Source organism: Salmo salar, chromosome 19 (genome assembly GCF_965601325.2).
Source record: "Salmo salar chromosome 19, fSalSal1, whole genome shotgun sequence".
NCBI classification, from domain to species: Eukaryota; Metazoa; Chordata; class Actinopteri; order Salmoniformes; family Salmonidae; genus Salmo; species Salmo salar.
In genome coordinates, this window is record NC_138309.1 from 60,498,478 (window position 1) to 60,518,913 (window position 20,436).

The following is a 20,436-nucleotide window of genomic DNA, read 5'->3' on the forward strand; positions in this document are numbered from 1 at the left end:
CATCAAAACTATGTAATAACACATATGGAATCATGTAGCAACCAAAAAAGTGTTAACCTGTTGAGGGTAGGGGGCAGTATTTGCACGGCCGGATAAAAAACGTACCCGATTTAATCTGGTTATTACTACTGCCCAGAAACTAGAATATGCATATATTTATTGGCTTTGGATAGAAAACATCCTAAAGTTTCTAAAACTGTTTGAATGGTGTCTGTGAGTATAACAGAACTCATATGGCAGGCAAAAACCTGAGAAGATTCTGTACAGGAAGTGCCCTCTCTGACCATTCCTTGGGCTTCTTGACTCTTTTTATTGAAAACTTAGGATCTTTGCTGTAACGTGACACTTCCTACGGCTCCCATAGGCTCTCAGAACCCGGGAAAAAGCTGAATGACGTCTTTGCAGCCCCTGGCTGAAAAACATTAGCGCCTTTGGTAAGTGGTCTATCAGAGGACAATGAGACTGAGGCGCGTGCACGAGGCGACCCCATGTTTTTATTTTCTTTCTCTTTGTACTAAAACACGGTTTCCCGGTCGGAATATTATCGCTTTTTTACGAGAAAAATTGCATAAAAATTTATTTTAAACAGAGGTTGACATGCTTCAAAGTACGGTAATGGAATATTTAGATTTTTTTTGTCACGAAACGCGTCACCCTTCTTTACCCTTTCGGATAGTGTCTTGAACGCACGAACAAAACGCAGCTATTTGGATATAACTATGGATTATTTTGAACCAAACCAACATTTGTTATTGAAGTAGAAGTCCTGGGAGTGCATTCTGACGAAGAACAGCAAAGGTAATAACATTTTTCTTATAGTAAATCTGACTTTGGTGAGGGCTAAACTTGGTGGGTGTGTAAATAGCTAGCCCTGTGATGCCGGGCTATCTACTCAGAATATTGCAAAATGTGCTTTCACCGAAAAGCTATTTTAAAATCGGACATAGCGAGTGCATAGAGGAGTTCTGTATCTATAATTCTTAAAATAATTGTTATGTTTTTTGTGAACGTTTATCGTGAGTAATTTGTAAATTCTCCGGAAGTTGCTGGTATGCTAGTTCTGAACGTCACATGCTAATGTAAAAAGCTGGTTTTTGATATATGAACTTGATTGAACAAAACATGCATGTATTGTATAACACAATGTCCTAGGATTGTCATCTGATGAAGATCATCAAAGGTTAGTGCTGCATTTAGCTGTGGTTTGGGTTTATGTGACATTATATGCTAGCTTGAAAAATAGGTGTCTGATTATTTCTGGCTGGGTACTCTGCTGACATAATCTAATGTTTTGCTTTCGTTGTAAAGCCTTTTTGAAATTGGACAGTGTGGTTAGATTAACGAGAGTCTTGTCTTTAAAATGGTGTAAAATAGTCATATGTTTGAGAAATTGAAGTAATAGCATTTCTAAGGTATTTGAATAACGCGCCACGGGATTCCACTGGCTGTTATGTAGGTGGGACGAAATCGTCCCACTGGCCCTAGAGAGGTTAAACAAATCAAAATATATTTTATATTTGAGATTCTTCAAAGTAGCCACCCTTTGCCTTGATGACAGCTTCGCACACTCTTGGCATTCTCTCAACCAGCGTCATAAGGTAGTCACCTGCAATGCATTTCAATGAACAGGTGTGCCTTGTTAAAAGTTAATTTGTGGAATTTCTTTCCTTCTTAATGTGTTTGAGCCAATCAGCTGTCTTGTGACAAGGTAGGGGTGATATAGAGAAGATATCCCTTTCTGGTAAATGACCAAGTCCATATTATGGCAAGAACAGCAGTCAATGCGGAACATTTCAAGAACTTTGAACGTTTCTTACAAAAAGAAAACCAGCCCCGTCGCGGACATCAACGTCTTGCTCCCAGACAAGTGAAGAGGCGACTCTGGGATGCTGGCCTTCTAGGCAGAGTTCCTCTATCCAGTGTCTGTGTTCTTTTACCCATCTTAATGTTTTATTTTTATTGGCCAGTCTGAGATATGGCTTTTTCTTTGCAACTCTGCCTAGAAAATTGTTATTTTCTTTCAAAAACAAGGACATTTCGAAGTGTCCCCAAACATTTGTTTAACACGTTTTTGGTTACTACATGATTCCATATGTGTTACTTCATAGTTTTGATGTCTTCACTATAATTCTTCAATGTAGAAAATAGTAAAAATAAAGGAAAACGCTGGAATGAGTAGGTGTCCAAACTTTTGACTGGTACTATATATTATATATATATATATATATATAGTTTAGATCACATAATTTAAAAGCATGCATTATAGTGTCTGTAAAGAATACACACGGAAAAAAACAAATGTAGACATTAATAAATACATTTCTATAGCTTCCACAATATGTTTTACAATGGTAGGGGAGTGGAAAAATGGAGGCACTGTAGTTTAACACAGCGTCCCCTATCAGTAATCTAGTGTATATATAAATAATTGAATACAATACAGGCTTGAAAAGTCATTGTAAATTCACTGCATTTGCTCATCTACAGAAAATGTGTTTATTCTTACTGGGACAAGATCCTTAATTCTTGTTTTAAAATGTTTTTGTAAATTGTAAAAGTGCAAATCAGAGACAGCTGGAGCTTTGAGGCCAAGCTCATTGTAACAGCTCACTACAATGAGCCTGTCCTCCTGTAGCTCCTCCCACCAACCTCTTCTGGTGCAAATATGCTATATTATAAATCATGTTCTTTTGATTTTACCTCAATAATCTGGAAATGAAGTGTGATGTCTTACTCTGTATCGTGGAGTTCAAACATGGTTTAATATGCTCTCTCAAAATATGATATATTGAAAGTGTCTATAAAATCGTTTTTGGGGGTGGGGAGAGGGTTGTCGGTTACAGCAGTTAAAACATTTCCACGTCAGCATTTGTTAACCACCAGTATATTCTAACCTGCTTGATGATGATTGCTGGTCTCCAGTCCTTGTCTTCAGGTATATTGTGCCTGACAGATATGCGTTAGGATGGAAGAGGTTAGAAAATATATTGTATATAAGCCACATTTCCTCTTCATCTACAGACATTGTGTTCATTCTTACTCATGGGATAAGAACCTTCGTTTTTGTTTTAAAATGTTCTGCATAAATACAAAGTGCAAATATACTGTATCATTATCATGTATTAAAATGTTCTGCATAAATACAAAGTGCAAATATACTGTATCATTATCATGTAAACAAATATGTGATGTTTTACTATATCATGATGATCAAACGAATATGTTTTAATAAACCATTTCTACAAAATATGGCATCTTAAATAGTGTTTCTTGGGGGGGGGTCCAGCTATAGCTGTTACAACATTTCTATGCCAGCATCTGTTAAAACACTAGTTTTACTGCGAGACAAAGTATAACAATGGCTTTATAGAAACTGTTTATTTAGTCTAACACGTACATGAACAAAACACCCTATAAACAGAGTTTGATACAGAAGTAAGCCTACCTGCATTGAGACGAGGCCATAAAAAAATAAAAACATTGCAAACACTACAAATAACAAAAGAAAAAGACAGCCAAGGCAACAGATTTTATATTACAGCATGCTGAATAGAAAACCTGCATAAGAGAATCAGACCGAGCATTCTAGAGAAACTAGTGAGATAATACAGTATAAAAAGTGCCACTCATTATACAGCAGTTGAAATACTGACATTTAAGTAAATTGCTAATTTTACACAATTAAAAATCAAGGAAAATACAAGAGGGAGGTTTTTTTAAAGGAAAAAAATGTAACAAAAGACAGACAACCAAAACGTTCTCTTCCTCAAAAAGAAGCTTATTGAGTCGATGGCAAAACCGGTACCGTGCTCTGTCCCTCGCACCACAAGACAAGTAATACGGCTAAAAAAGGAAGCGGCCCGGGTGCTACGGCTCCCATTTCATCCCAGCGCCTGCCACACTCCAACCCAGAGGTTAAGAACAAAAAAAAGGAAAAGAGGATGGCACAGAATGTATCAGTTTTAAATAGAAGTCCTTATAAGCAAGTCCCGATGTGAGAGGGGCACATTCATAGAGAAAGAGAGGGGAGGTGATCCGTGTTTGACCCATTCCTTCTGCCGAAGCCAAGCCTTCACCATTACGAAGGGGAGAATTTTTTGGCCTGTGCTCGAACTCTTTTTTCATATTCTACTCTGTTTTGGCTGAAAAGAAAGAGGGGTTTAGTAAAACAACAGAAAGATCTAGTGTCATTTCCACGAATATCCCTATCCAAAAACAACACGGCAAACAGGAAGGCATCCCTTCGATACTAGCAGAACTCACCAGTAAATTGTGTATGCCTCTGCTTGGGCTGGATCCTGGATATTTGGCTCATTTAAGAGTTCCTGTATTCCTAATAGGATCTGTAAGAAATGACAAAACATAAAGATCACATTAGTTGGGCATAGCCATTTGGTGGCTATAGCTTGTAAGTCGATCCCCAGCATATTCTAACCTGCTTGATGGTGATGGCAGGTCTCCAGTCCTTGTCCTCCTCTAGAATGGATAGGCATACTGTGCCTGACGGATACACGTTAGGATGGAAGAGCGGAGGCTCAAATTTACCTATAAAATAAAAATCAGTAAAAAGTTAAAATAGAACTAATCTCATGACCTAAGGTCTGTTCCAATACATCCTTCCTAACTTTGATCACCTGATCTGACTGAATTGGTGAAAAAAAAATACCTAGCTTACACCTATCAAATTAGTGTCAGATCAGTGACTACGTCAAGGAAGAGGGAAGGATGCATTTTTCAAGTATTGGGCCCGAATACTGAGCTGTTCCCAATGTTCTGTATTATGTTTCCCTCGAGAAGAATAGCTGCTGCATGAGGAACAGCTAATGGGGATTGTAATAAGAAAAGAAAAAACAAGACTGGTTAAAAGGAAACTCACACTTTGGGGGCGAGGAAGGATAGTCATCCTTGAACAGCATCCGCAGTTTGAACAAGCCTCCTTCCCATGGGGTCTGGGGAAGAGTTTATAATCGATCACAAACACTTGCAGACTATGAAGATCAAGGATGAACTATGACCTCATCCTAGCATTCTTTGGTTTCATACAAGATGTCCACTTCATAGTGTTGGTGCAAAAACATTTATTGAAATGATCTACTACCAACTACGCACAGGCGGAATGCTATAAACAAAGTCACTTGGCACCTCCACTTTGAAACTGTATTGCATGTGTAGATAAATGGCTGTGCTTACCCCCTTCTTCCCAGGAATGGCACATTCCCAGTTCATCAAGTTCATGGTTCCATCTGGATTTTTCGTCGGCACAGCCACAAAGCCCTTAGATGGAATTGCATCAAACAGTAAGAGTGAGATTAAGCAAAAAAATAAACCTTCATTTCAAAGCTCTTGAACAATGGATAAAACACTTCCCCCAATCCCTATCATAGTTAAATAAAAAGGTTAAAAAAAATCTGATTGGTAAAAAATAAAAAAAAGAAGTGTACTATTACAAATAAAAAAAGTCTAGAACTACACACTGCTACTCACAAAAGGATGGTCTTTCCGCCACGCTTTGCGCTCCTGAGCAAGCCGGCTCAATGCAATGCCTGACATGACTGGTGGGCTTTCTGAAACAGCAGAGGTGACAAACATGTGCTTTCAAAGACGTGTACATACATGTTATCTAATTTCTTAGGACTGTGTCATTATTGCATACACCAATTGGACAACACATAAAGAACACCTGCTCTTTCCATGACAGACTGACCAGGTGAAAGCTATGATCTTATACTGACATCCCTTGTTAAATCCATGCCAATCAGTGTAGATGAAGGGGAGGCAGGTTAAAGGAGGATTGTTAATGCCTTGTCTGTGTGCCATTCAGAGGGCAAATGGGCAAGGCAAAAGATTTAAGTGCTTTTGAACGGGACATGGTAGGTGCCAGGTGCACCAGTTAGAGTGTGTCAAGAACTGCAACGCTGCTGGGTTTTTCCACGCTCAACAGTTTCCCGTGTGTATCAAGAATGGCCCACCATACAAAGGACATCCAGCCAACTGTTGGAAGCATTGGAGTCAAAATGGGCCAGAATCCCTGTGGAACACTTGACACCTTGTAGAGTCCATGCCCTGACAAATTGAGGCTGTTCTGAGGGAAAAAAGGGGGTGAAACTCATTATTAGGAAGGTGTCCCTAATGTTTTGTACACTCCGGTGCACAAAGGTACCAAACGCAACAAGATTCCTGGAAGGCTGAAATTGATACCTGGTTTACAAAGTCTAGCCTAAAAATCAGTCAAATTTAACATGCTACAGTTTATCAGGCATACAATGTGATATAACCAAAGATTTTTGGTATTTTATAAGATAAATGTTTCCCAGAATCGAGAAAGTAGATTGTATTGCCAGTACCAGGTTAGTTGAAGAATCGATGGTGCCGGTTTGTATGGGGCTTTCCTGTAACATCCAGTAATGGACACCAACAACCTTTGGTTATATAAATCACATTATTTGGCAACCATAGCAAGCATAAACTGTATCCCTTGTAGACTGGGGCTTGACATTTATGGAATTAGCAATTTAGCTACATCCATCTCCCCTCTTTACATCCTTAGAAACCTCCCAGTGTGTACTGTAGGCTTTTAGTTTTATGCATCCAAAACTCTGGTCCTTGCGGGCTGCATGCTTGTTGTCATGCATTTCGTAGCAATAGCTAGCTAGCGAGCTAATGTTACATCGCTTTAAAACATGGCAAACAGAGTAAACCAGCCTTTGTTATGAAGGGGTAAGCTAACGTACTAGCTAGCTCAGCTCATTAGGCATATGAGTTGTACTCTTCAAGAGTCAATGGGTAAATGGAGAGCAACAGCTAAGTATTACAGATTGCACATTTCCTTAACTGACACCTTAGGGTTAGTAATCTAGTCTGATATTGTCATTGACTCAGCTCAGCTATCATCATAGTAGTGATATTACTGACTGATCTTTGACTCGTTCTGTACAAAGAACAAATCGGTCGACACATTGTTCATTTGAGTCACTAATATACTGAACAAAAATATAAAAACGCAATATAGGGTTGGTCCCATGTTTCATGAGCTGAAATAAAAGATCCCAGAAATGTTCCATACCCACTAAAAGCTTATTTTGCTCAAATTTGTTAACATTTCTGTTAGTGAATATTTCTCATTTGCCAAGATAATCCATCCACCTGACAAGTGTGGCATATCAATAAACTGATTAAACAGCATGCTCATTACACAGGTGAACCTTGTGCTGGGGACAACAAAAGGCCACTATAGAATGTGCAGTTGCCACACAACACAATGCCACAGACGTCTCAAGTTGAGGGAGCGTGTAATTGGCATGCTGACTGCAGGAATGTCCACCAGAGCAGTTGCCAGAGAATTGAATGTTCATTTCTCTACCATAAGCTGCCTCCAATGTCGTTTTAGAGAATTTGGCAGTACGTCCAAACCGGCCTCACACCCACAGAGCACATGTAACCACGGCAGTCCAGGATCTCCACATCGAGCTTCTTCACCTGTCAAATCGTCTGAGAAGAGCCACCCTGACAGCTGATGAAACTGAGAAGTATTTATGTCATGGCTGTGCCCCTGTCCAGTCATGTGAAATCCGTTTAATAGGGCCTAATGAATTTATTTCAATTGACCGTTATTCGTATATGAACTGTAACTCAGTAAAATCGTTACATTTATATTTTTTGTTCAGTAGACGCGGTAAACAGGTCAATCGAACTAGAACAAAACAATGGAATTACCTTGGAAACGTGTCGGGGAAAGATCGAGTCTCCTCATTGTCCCCAGAGCAAAATTTGCCTAAATTTATGCTAATGTTTAGGTAAAAAGCAGAGTACAATGATTGTATGGAGGTCAACCCAAACACATGTTCATGTCATCCTTACCAATCAACTGCATTACAGTCAAATTAAATTTGACTACCACCGATTTCTGCATGCTAGCTATACTAACCAGCTTATACAAACGGGAGTAAGAATTTAGGAGTCACTTCTTCTAAACCTGAAAAAGAGACAACTACATGTTACGCAGCGAAAACAGCCAAATCGGACTTACAGTGCATTCGGAAATTATTCAGACCTTTACCGTTTCCACATTTAGTTACATTACAGCCTTATTCTAAAATGGATTAAATAAAACAAACTCCTCAGCAATCTACACACAATAGCCCATACTGATGAAGTCAAAACAGGTTAGTAGAAAAGTTAGCAAATGTATAAAAAAATAATTAATAATACTTATTTACATAATTATTCAGACCCTTGCTATGAGACTCAATTGAGCTCAGGTGCATCCTGTTTTAATTTATCATCCTTGAGATGTTTCTACAACTTGATTGGAGTCCACCTGTGGTAAATGCAAATGTATTTGACACAGTTGACAGTGCATGTCAGAGCAAAAACCAAGCTATGAGGTCGAAGGAATTGTCCGTAGAGCTCCGAGACAGAATTGTGTCGAGGCACAGATCTGGGGAAGGGTACGAAAAAAAATGTCTGCAGATTTGAAGGTCCCGAAGAAAACCATGGCCTCCATCACTCTTAAATGGAAGAAGTTTGGAACCACCAAGACCCTTCCTAGAGCTGACCGCCCGGCCAAACTGAGCAATCGGGGGAGAAGGGCCTTGGTCAGGGAGGTGACCAAGAACCCGATGGTCACTGACAGAGCTCCTCTGTGGAGATGGGAGAACCTTCCAGAAGGACAACCATCCCTGCAGCACTCCACCAATCAGGCCTTTATGGTAGAGTAGACACTTCTCAGTAAAAGGCACATGACAGCTTGCTTAGGACTCTCAGACCATGAGAAACAAGATTCTCTGATATGATGAAACCAAGATTGAAACTTTTGCCTGAATGCTAAGCGTCACGTCTGGAGGAAACCTGACACCATCCTACGGTGAAGCATGGTTTGTGACAGCATCATGCTGTGGGGATGTTTTTCAGCGGCAGGGACTGGAAGACTAGTCAGGATCGAGGGAAAGATGAACGGAGCTAAGTACAAAGAGATCCTTGATGAAAACCTGCTCCAGAGCACTCAGGACTTCCGACTGGGGGCGAAGGTTCACCTTCCAGAAGGACAACGACCCTAAGCACACAGCCAAGAAGACAATGCAGGAGTGGCTTCGGGACAAGTCTCTGAATGTCTTTGACTGGCCCAGCCAGAGCACGGACTTCAACCTGAACAAATGTCTCTGGAGACCTGAAAATAGCTGTGCAGCAACGCTCCCCATCCAACCTGACAGAGCTTGAGAGGATCTGCAGAGAAGAATGGGAGAAACTCCCCAAATACAGGTGTGTCATATCCAAGAAGAAGACTCGAGGCTCTAATTGCTGCCAAAGATGCTTCAACATAGTTCTGAGTAAAGGGTCTGAATACTTGTGATTATCCCCCCCACCCCCCTCTTTTTTGGGGGGAAAAAGTGTCTAAACCTATTTTTTAAAAACACATTTTAGAATAAGGCTATAACATAACGTTGACAAAGTCAAGGGGTATGAATACTTTCCGAATGCACTAAGTAACCACGTTGTGGGCCGGTTAGCACACGTAAATCATGACGGGTTTGACCAATATCCACTTTCTTAGATCAGATTTGTTGAATGTACAGCAATCTGGTCAATGGAACGTCTGTGGATAGGTTAATATAATAGTTTAAACTGCTTACATGCTTTACAAGAAAAACAATTTCCTTAATAATCCTGGCTACTGATTGGAAATTTTCTGCATTTATCAAAATAAACTTTCTACCACAGTGACCATGTCATTTTTGCAAATACTTTTTGATTCTGAGTTCGGACATATAAATAATTTCAGTCGAAATGTATAAGATGCATACTTCCAGTTTCTCAAACTCACTTTACTCGCGCATAAGAGGGAGGCTTGCGCTACCCGGTGCCGGTACATGCGCAGATCTAATTAACCGCTGGAACACCGATGAAATGTCCTAATAATTCTAAAGATCGCTCAGAAAGCCAGGTGTTTTAGTTGGCGTATGCTTACTTCGATTATGACCTTACACCGATTAAGATAAGCAGAGTAAGGTGTTTACATGACTAATGCCATACTCTGCCTTCTCACATAATAAGTTTAATATTGAATTATTAGTACACGTGTAAACATACTCATTGGGTGTTCCTTGAAATGCATACAACCGTACTCCGAGCATGCACATTGGAGCACTGGAGGGTCAGCGTTTTAGTCCAAATCAAAGTAGGCAAAACGGATCACGAAGGGCACTTCTCAAATGCGCACTCCGTTTGTACATATTTTGAAGCATGTGTCGACGCAAGCTTCACCGCAAAGTGTGCAAAAAATTGCAACCACGTAAAAAAATATTACACATTTCTTGAAATCAATGTCAGACATTTGAGCTGAAGCGAGACAAAATATACTCCGATTTCAGAATGAAACGTTGCCTAGTCACATCTCATATGTTGCCTGACTACAATATTTTATCTTGATATGTTAATAAATACCAGCTGTGTTAATTTTGGCATGTTTACCTGCCTACGTATCGCAAGCCTGTAATAAGTCAATAGAGCTACCTGATAGCCACAAAGAATTGTTAGCTTGCTACCCACAAAATTGGCATCTACCTTGAATAACATTAGTTGAGGGCTCATTTTTGCCTGTTAAACTACCTGGTGAGCTACATTATGATTCACATATGCACTAAAAGTATGTGGACACCCCTTCAATTTAGTTGTTTCAGCTATTTCAGCCATGCCTGTTGCTGACAGGTGTATAAAATAGAGCCATGCAATCTCCATAGATAAAACACTGGCAGTTGAATGGCCCTTACAGAAAAGGATGCCACCTTTCCTACAAGTCTGTTCATTAAATTTCTGCCTTGCTAGAGATGCCCCAGTCAACTAAGTGCTGCTATTATGAAGTGGAAACGTCTAGGAGCAACAACAGCTCAGCCGCGAAGTGGTAGGCCACACAAGCTCACAGAAAGGGACCGCTGAGTGCAGAGGCGTGTAAAAATCATCTGTCCTCAGTTGCAACACTCTACCGAGTTCCAAACTGCCTCTGGAAGCAACGTCAGCACAATAACGGTTTGTTGGGAGCTTCATGAAATGGGTTTCCATGGCCGAGCAGCCGCACACAAGCCTAAGATCCCCATGCGCAATGCCAAGCATCGGCTGGAGTGGTGTAAAGCTCGCCGCCATTGGACTCTGGAGCAGGGGAAACGGTCTCTAGAGTGATGAATCACGCGTCACCATCTGGCAGTCAGAGATTAATCTAGGTATGGCAGACGCCAGGAGAATGCTACCTGCCCCAATGCATACTGCCAACTGTAAAGTTTGGTGAAAGAAGAATAATGGTCTGTGGCTGTTTTCATAGCTCAGGCTAGGCCCCTTAGTTCCAGTGAAGGGAAATCTTAATGCTACAGCATACAATGACATTTTAGACAATTCTGTGCTTCCAACTTTGGGGAAGGCCCTTTCCTGTTTCAGAATGACAATGCCCCTGTGCACAAAACGAGGTCCATACAGAAATGGTTTGTCGAGATTGGGGTAGAAGAACTTAACTGGCCTGAACAGAGCCCTGACCTCAACCCCATCGAACACCTTTGGGATGAACTGGAACGCTGAGTGAGTCAGGCTTAATCGCCCAACATTAGTGCCCAACCTCACTAATGTTTTTGTGGCTGAATGGAAGTCCCCACAACAATGTTCCAATATCTAGTGGAAAGCCTTTCCAGAAGAGTGGAGGCTGTAATAGGAAAAGGGGTGGGGGGGACCAACTCCATATTAATGCCCATGATTTTGGAATGAGATGTTCAACGAGCAGGTGTCCACCTACTTTTGGCCACGTAGCATAGCTAGTTTATCATTATTTGGCCAGGTCGCAATTGTAAATGAGAACTTGTTCTCAACTTGCCTACCTGGTTAAATATAGGTGAAATAAATATATATATTTTTTAATTATGAAGTAGAACATTTGCTTGCGTCATCTCTACTGTTGCGATTGTCCTGGCTGGAAGAAGGTTCAGTGAATGTGTAAGTCCATAGTCAAGTAAATAGGGTAACTGTCAAGCTAGGTAGCCACAAAGAATTGGTAGCTAGCTAACTACAGAAAATGTACATCTACCACGCATAAGTCATTTTTGCCTGTTGAACTACCTGGCTAGCTAGATTACTACGATTCACATATCTACCTGATCATTATCAAGTAAAACATTTGTTTAGTGTATATCTTGTTTAGTCTCTATTGTTACCATTGTCCTGGCTGGAAGAAGGTTCAGTGAATGGGGAGGTGCAGTGAGGTAATACAGTAGGGCGAGTGCTCCTCAAATGTAATGTTTTAATGCGTTCTCCACACGCCCGTCCTCATAAGAACATAGTCAAGAGAATGTCCTTGGAGAACGCACTTGGAGCATGAGTGTGGAGCACGGTAGTGTGCATGTTGAGAAACACCCATTAACTCATTTACCATCTATGCCCAAAGCATGCAGGAGCCCCTACCTGCAAATGATAAACTGAAAACGCAAAGAAGAATGATTCTACAAGCTTCGCGTTCACCATAAGGGGCTTATTGAGTGGTCATTTGTGACAGACTTGTAAAAGTGTGCTTTAAAACTATTTATATTTGTTGATTACTATATACAAATACTATTTTTTTATACATTTGAAACAGGGACTATTTGTGGCCGCAATCGGACTAGATTGTTTACGACTCTTGGCGGAATGCATTGTTTGACTGCGGTGAGGGTGATAAACACAATATCATTCGCAATCTGCAACACAAACGATTCCTTTCGGGTATCTTTTATTGTTGTTGCAGAAACTCATTGTGTGCATGTTTTGGTTCTACAAAACATTAAAATAATTAATGAATTGCATGTATTCTTACACATGAGATCAATAAACAGTTATAACCATGTATTTTTGTTATGTTATTGCTGCAGCATGATTTATTTTACAGTTGTTGGTCGGTGCATGTCTCCGGAGGAGCGCGTATTAATCCTTCTACTATAGTAATAACGGCCAGCAGGTAAACGAAAACCAAAATGATCGATTCACTCAAACATCATGACTCGTCAGTAAAAAAAAATAAAAGGTTCAAAAATAACGAAAAGTCGAATAGTTAGCGAACTGCATATCACTAAGTTACATCATAGCTAGCTATTAGCATAACATCCGGCTGTTCATCTGTACCAGCAACAAGTCCAGCATGTTTGAGCAAAATCTCTCTGGTCCGCTTGTGGCTAAAACACGTTAGAAGGTAGCTAGTTATGTCAGCGACTATAGTGACGTTAGAAAGAAATTACTCAGAGCAAGTTCCAAGACAGAAACTGGCCAACAACATGCGCAAGTAGCCTGGCTATTTGTGGCGCGCGGCTGGCAAACAAAAACCATAGACTTGCGCACTTGTCGTTGATTTTACGTCGTTGTGGCAACGAGACTCGTTCTTCTCATCTGAAGCCATGCATATTAGTTGCCATGTTGGTCCGCTTGCCTTGGCTTAAAGCGGAACCTCAAACGAATTTGCAATACCACCCATGACTGACCAGGACAAAGAACCTAAGGCTTCCCAAACTGGCGCACATTTATGCATCAACCAACTAGCGAAAATGGCGCAAACTCAGGCAGATAGTAAAGCTAACCTCGTATTGCATAAATACAAAATTGTTGGGCGACATTCGCTTACCTTGCTGTATGGCTATAATGACTCGTACTATTTAACTGTATGAATGAATCGTCTTTTAATCAAGAAAAACCCCGGTGAAGTTTCCCTCCTGAAAAAGCACTCGTTCCTGTCCGGCCTAAATAACAGGACCAGTGACATAGGCAACCTCCCAACCGCCTGAAAATATTTATAATTAATTGGGTGTTATGGAGAGATTGATGTACCATCACCACGTTACTAGTTTGTGTTAATTGAAATAACTGACAATTAAGTGGCTAAAATGTTCACAATGTGGTCTGCATTGATTTGGGCACAATTTGCATTCTTAAATGACAGTTGATGAACATGCATTTATTATTGTGCACAGGAATTGGATAATAATTTTAGACATAGTCATATTCAATGTAATATAACAAATAAGTGCAAACAGGCAATTTTGTAGACGACTAAAAATTTAAAGGAGCAGCACAATTTTTTTCTACCTGTTACCACAGCCACAAAGTCAAAATTGTCTATATCCTAAACATTTGAGAGAGATCGTTGAAGATTGACGTCGAAATTGGATGTCTATGTCCTGAGGAACCCTTTTTTTCGCTTCACATTTTATTAATTTAGCAGACGTTCTTATCCAGAGTGACTTACAGGTGCAATTTAGGTTTAAGTGCCTTGCTCAAGGTCACAGCAACACATTTTTCACCTAGTTGCCTCTGGGATTCGAACCAGCAACCTTTCAGAGCACTATTACCATCAAGTAGGATTGGGTTTTGCTAGGTGGCAGATTAGTGAACTCCAAAGACTCTTGATCAGAAGGTTGCATGTTCAATCCCAGTCGGACACTGTTTTTTCTTTTTCACCATATCCCAAACCTTAACCATTCGGAATGAGGGTGCAAATGTAACTCTTAATTTAGAAATAGGGTTGCACCAACATGGATTAACTCTTAAACTGGATTAAATCAAGGTTTATCTATTAATCTTGTTGCACCAAATGTTAAACCTAGTTTTAAATTAATCCTTGTTAAATTAAATCCTTCCTCTAATCTAAATTTAGTTTGAACTTTAAACCTAGATTAATTTGAAGTCTGTTGCTCAATTAATACAAAAATAAATATACATTTAGATTGGAGATGAATTCTAAACTGCCACTTTAGGTGGTTTAACTGATAAAATGGCAGCATGTTTACTGTGGAGAGACCAAAACGAGTTCCTCAGAGAATAATTAGTGACAGGTTGAATCCTGTTGAGTTTTATGATAATTAACTCATTATTAGTAGGCTATTTACGTGCCCATTTTGCACAACAATTGAATTGGGGTTAATGATATGCCCAGCCTTGGTACGAATGATGATGTTATGCAACATGTAACGGGCCTGATAACAAAAACATTCTAGTGAAGTAACGTTAGCATGAACGTTAGTTTTAACGTGCATTATAGGAATTTATATTTACCAGTTATTTATGCTTACTAAATATTGGTGGGTCAAATTGTCCGTCGTCATCATAGGGGTTGTGGAGAGGGTACAACTGCTGGGGAATCATCTCGCATATTTTCTGGGCGATAGGATTAATTCCCTTGGACGGAGGCCCCCCTCCGGGTCCGGTCTGAAATAGCCCCCGCCTCACATCTGCCGCATTCTTTCTCACTTTTGCTTAAAAAAAAAATCCATCACGCTTTCATCCGATTTGGGTCCTTCTTCTCTTCAATCCGTGTTGAGCCGTTACATTTGTCGAATAAAATGGCTCAAGTGTCCTTTTTGACAGTCGTGTTTGTCTGTCATTTTATCCTCCAGTACGTTACAAAATTCCTCCATCAGCTCCGACAATATATATATTTTTTTCATAAACGGAGAAATTTGAACTTCTTTGACGTGCCACGATCAGGTGGCTAGCGGATAAATAATACATGGTTAAATAACGTTAGGTAATGACAATAATAAATAATATTGTATGCTAGCTAGTTTGGTTTAGAAACTAGCTAGCTACAGGAGCTAACGAATTCGTTTTCTGTCTAGTACTGGCAAATAACGGATTTTATTTCAAATCAGCCAACCCATGAGAACCTTTCACAATGGAGTTGCAGTAGTTCTAACGTTAAATTGTTATTTTATCAAGGAACAGCAGCTTCGTGGCCTCATTTGTCAAGTAGGCTAGCTACTTCGTTTCAACTCACGAAATACCTCATATATTGGTGTAACATGTCACTAATCATAGTTTAAAACCGTTAATCATAGATTGATCCAGATTTAAATGAAGTGGTGCAACACATCACCCGTTTGGAGAACGTGGATGAACGTCTAAATTATGCAAATTCATGAAAACAATTAGCTTTTTGCTCTAAATTTAAGATTAGAGTTAGGCATGCGAGGTTGGTAAAATTAGTTAAAAAAAAAAAAAATCAGATTGTGTAGAAATAGGCGGGGTATATGACTTTGTGACTGTGGTAACTAGTGACGACACAGTACCAGCATTTTCAAATGAATAACACTAGAGGGCGCTACTTGTTTACGTTTACTGTATCAGTTCACTGTATACATTCAATTTGGTAAGAGTGACCAGCAGGTCTGTCGTTGTCTGTCAATAAATGTGAAGAGGCCATCATTACCTGAAGTTTGATAATTGCTCTTTTGAAACTATTGGTTTATTTGAATATGATTACAACACAAGGTGCTATGAAGTTTGGATGATCATTATTTTTCCCTCTCCAGGTAAGACAGACATTGTGCTTTTGTACAGTGCCTAATTTGAGTCAGATCCTGCCCGAACAGCATCCGGCAACTCTGTTTTGGACAGTGTCCTTCCGGAACCCATTTTCTAGGATCCGGTACCTCTTGTGGCATGAAAAATAACTATCACTTTTGGCAATGTACAAATTATAAATCAGAGTTAGGCTAATTCAAATTGACTCCTCCGTAATTCTCCTGGCAGCCCCCTAAAAAAAAAACGTTACGTGAAAACGTGCCTGATGTGGTGAGAGAGAAGCGCGCCTGTACCTCGCACAGAACTAGAATGAAATTCACTTTATATGATTTCTCTCTACTCTGATAGACTTGAGCCTGCAAATCATATTATAGTCGCGCGAAGGGTTCTGGAGGTGCCGCAGAACCCCTGATAAAGTTTGCTCCTGTTTGTTCAGAAAGAAATGTAATAATTCGGAATACGGTCAAGGTTTTTTTTTTATTGCCTGTGCTGTGGATTGTGTAGCCCAATCTGCCTACAGTCGGGAACGCGTTGCAAATCTGCCAGTGAACATCATGCAGCCAAAACAGGCCTTTCACAATATTTCAAATACAGTCGCGGGAAAATAGTTTGGAAAGCAAATTGATCCTGCTGAAAAGACTAATCTGCCAGTAAGGCCATTCTACTGCCAATGTTTGTTTATCAACTTCCAAATAGGCCTATTGAGCGAACAGCATTGTTTTACCAAGTTAAACAAGACAGAGATAAGCTTTTGGCACGAGCGCATCGGCCAACGCCGGTGAATGAGCTGAGCCTCATTTTCCGTGAGTCAGTGAAACTGGAAAGCTTTTTAAGACTATAATTTCCTCATATTGTACAATGCGCGTCACCACACACGCCGAGGTCTATGCTATTGATGGACTGAAGGTCGTTTTTATTGATCTCAGATTGTAAGTGTTAAAGTAGCCTGTCATTTCGATAATTTGTTAGGTATAAAATGAATATTCTGCTAAAGTCTCCAGTTATCTAAAATGTAGAATTGCACCAAATGCGTTTATAAAAAGGCCACATTTCCCCCGAACCCTAGACTACACATTTTTACCGATGTGTGCAACTTTCACAAGCGCCTCTACGCCACTGATCTACGCAAAAACATGACAAAAAGCATTCAATGCTTTATTATAAAGGAGATTTTTTTTTTCTTCTCATGCGTACTGGTACCTCAGAGCACCCAGGGTCATCTCGCTCTCCGGCTCATGTTTTGTTCCAGCGCCTCCAAAATGTACAAACTAAGCACTGCTTTTGCCACTAGTGACAGTATTAGATACGTTTTTGGATTATTTTTGTTGCCTCGTCTTGTCCCTTTCGGTGTAGTTTTAATTTGAGCATTTTATTGACGTATTGATGTACGCTGATTGAAGTATTTATGTACAAAGTCTTACAAAAAAATCTGAGTGCGCTGCTACAAACTGTATAAAAAGAACAGAGATAGACATGTGAAATGCAAACCATTTTATTGAAGTTAACCTATCCAAGACAATACATCTATCCCAGTAACATTTTTACATTGCATAAAATCATGGTAATAGTCAGAAGTGACAGGTGTAGTGATACGACATCATTCTGATAATTATCTTCGATATCAAGAGCATTATAATTCTGATTGTGGAACAAGTACATTCCATCAACTCTGGAATAATAGGCCTGTGTGTGACTGTCTTCAATCATGCATTACAGTGGACTGTGATGAAGTAACCAGCTGACTCTTCCCAATATACTGGGAACTTGCATATCTTACAGTACAGACTGGATACTTTGCTGCACAAAATAATTTTCTTCATTAAAGTTAAATGACCATGGCATGTAGTCTAGCAGTGTGTAAAATGGTGCTGCTGAATAGGTAGTGCAGCCAGCCACTGTGATGCTGTTATACAGGTCAAAACCAAAGTACACAGACTGCTAAGATTAAGATGGAACCAAGCTAACTAAACAAAAAAAAACTACAAATCTCACAGCAACAATACTCATGAGACCGACACTAGTCTCCTCAAGCTGACTGAGCTAGTCACCATTTCACAGGGGGAAAAAAATAAGATTGTCTCCAGCACTTTCTCGGTTAACGCAGAACTAAATTCTTACGTAAATTGGTCAGTACCATTTACAGTTGAAGTCAGAAGTTTACAAACACTTAGGTTGGAGTCATTAAAACTCATTTTTCAACCACTCCACAAATTTCTTGTTAACAACCTATAGTTTTGGCAAGTCAGTTAGGACATCTACTTTGTGCATGACAAGTAATTTTTCAAACAATTGTTTACAGACAGATTATTTCACTTATAATTCACTGCATCACAATTCCAGTGGGTCAGAAGTTTACATACACTAAGTTGACTGTGCCTTTAAACAGCTTGGAAAATTCCTGAAAATGTTGTCACGGCTTTAGAAGATTCTGATAGGCTAATTGACATAATTTGAGTCAACTGGAGGTGTACCTGTGGATGTATTTCAAGGCCTACCTTCAAACTCAGTGCCTCTTTGCTTGATATCATGGGAAAATCAAAAGAAATCAGCGAAGACCTCAGAAAAAAAATTGTAGACCTCCACAAGTCTGATTCATCCTTGGGTGCAATTTCAAAGCGCCTGACGGTACCACGTTCATCTGTACAAACAATAGTACACAAGTATAAACACCATGGGACCACGCAGCCGTCATACCGCTCAGGAAGGAGACCCGTTCTGTCTCCTAGAGATTAACGTACTTTTGGTGCGAAAAGTCCCAGAACAGCAGCAAAGAACATTGTGAAGATGCTGGAGGAAACAGGTACCAAAGTATCTATATCCACAGTAAAACAAGTCCTATGGACATAACCTGAAAGGCCGCTCAGCAAGGAAGAAGCCACTGCTCCAAAACCCCATAAAAAAGCCAGACTACGGTTTCAACTGCACATGGGGACAAAGATCGTACTTTTTGTAGAACTGTCCTCTGGTCTGATGAAACAAAAATAGAACTGTTTGGCCATAATGACCATCATTATGTTTGGAGGAAAAAGGGGGAGGCTTGCAAGCCGAAGAACACCATCCCAACCGTGTAGCACATGGGTGGCAGCATCATGTCGTGGGGGTGCTTTGCTGCAGGAGGGACTGGTGCACTTCACAAAATAGATGGCATCATGAGGGAGGAAAATTAAGTGGATATATTGAAGCAACATCAAGACATCAGTCAGGAAGTTAAAGCTTGGTTGCAAATTGGTCTTCCAAATGGACAATGACCCCAAACATACTTCCAAAGTTGAGGCAAAACGGCTTAAGGACAACAAAGTCAAGGTGTTGGAGTGGCCATCACAAAGCCCTGTCCTCAATCCTATCGAAAATTTGTGGGCAGAACTGAAAAAGCGCGTGCGAGCAATGAGGCCTACAAACATGACTGAGTTACACCAGCTCTGTCAGGAGGAATGGGCCAAAATTCATCCAACTTATTGTGGGAAGCTTGTGGAAGGCTACCTGAAACGTTTGACCCAAGTTACGCAATGCTACCAAATACTAATTGAGTGTATGTAAACTTCTGACCCACTGGGAATGTGATGAAAGAAATAAAAGCTGAAATAAATTACTCTACTATTATTGACATTTCACATTCTTAAAATAAAGTGGTGATCCTAACTGACCCAAGACAGGGAATTTTTACTAGGATTTAATGTCAGGAATTGCAACTGTATGTTTACGTAGTCTGTCCACAAGAGATTACCAGCTCTAACATTGAAGTGGTAGCAAACCACTTGGAAATGTATACGTTAACATAAATTAAGTTAACTATTTACATGCATTTAAAGTCTATCTAGAGTGGGGTGTGCTTGTTCCCTTTTCTCCAGTCAAACAAGTCAATGTTTAGGTAAGTGGGGAGTGCAAGATCGCTGGAAGGCTTCAGAATACTATAGCAAATGTAAACATAGCCTAGCTGTCAAAACACACTTATTTAAATTGAACCTCTGCAGATTTCATAGTTTCCACTTTAAAAGCCCTTGTGTGTGTATGTATGTATGTATATCAAAAACATGCATCCAATCACCTTTAATGATATAAAACTGTTTGTTTCATGGAAAGAGTGTGTGTAAAATAGTTGTGGGTCAATATATGTTTCCTGCTGCACATACAGAGTGCGTG

At 40.0% G+C, this 20,436-nt stretch overlaps 1 protein-coding gene across 3 annotated transcripts; it reads right to left on the reverse strand.

Annotated features, from left to right (window-relative positions):
- Positions 1 to 3,363: 3,363 nt before the first annotated feature.
- On the reverse strand, positions 3,364 to 15,598 carry ube2ib (ubiquitin-conjugating enzyme E2Ib). Of its 3 annotated transcripts, none has more exons than XM_014158940.3 (7): positions 15,066 to 15,598; positions 5,485 to 5,564; positions 5,191 to 5,274; positions 4,877 to 4,949; positions 4,436 to 4,545; positions 4,264 to 4,343; positions 3,364 to 4,142 (listed from the first exon to the last, which is right to left on the reverse strand). In XM_014158940.3, the coding sequence occupies exons 1-7, from the start codon at positions 15,136 to 15,138 to the stop codon at positions 4,079 to 4,081; spliced, it is 564 nt and encodes a 187-aa protein (XP_014014415.1). In that variant the 5' UTR covers positions 15,139 to 15,598; the 3' UTR covers positions 3,364 to 4,078. The 3 variants fall into 3 exon arrangements, with proteins under 3 accessions (XP_014014415.1, XP_014014417.1, XP_014014416.1); XM_014158942.3 differs by having other exon boundaries at positions 15,049 to 15,456; XM_014158941.3 differs by lacking the exon at positions 15,066 to 15,598 and adding an exon at positions 13,622 to 13,753.
- Between the last annotated feature and the right edge of the window lie 4,838 nt (positions 15,599 to 20,436).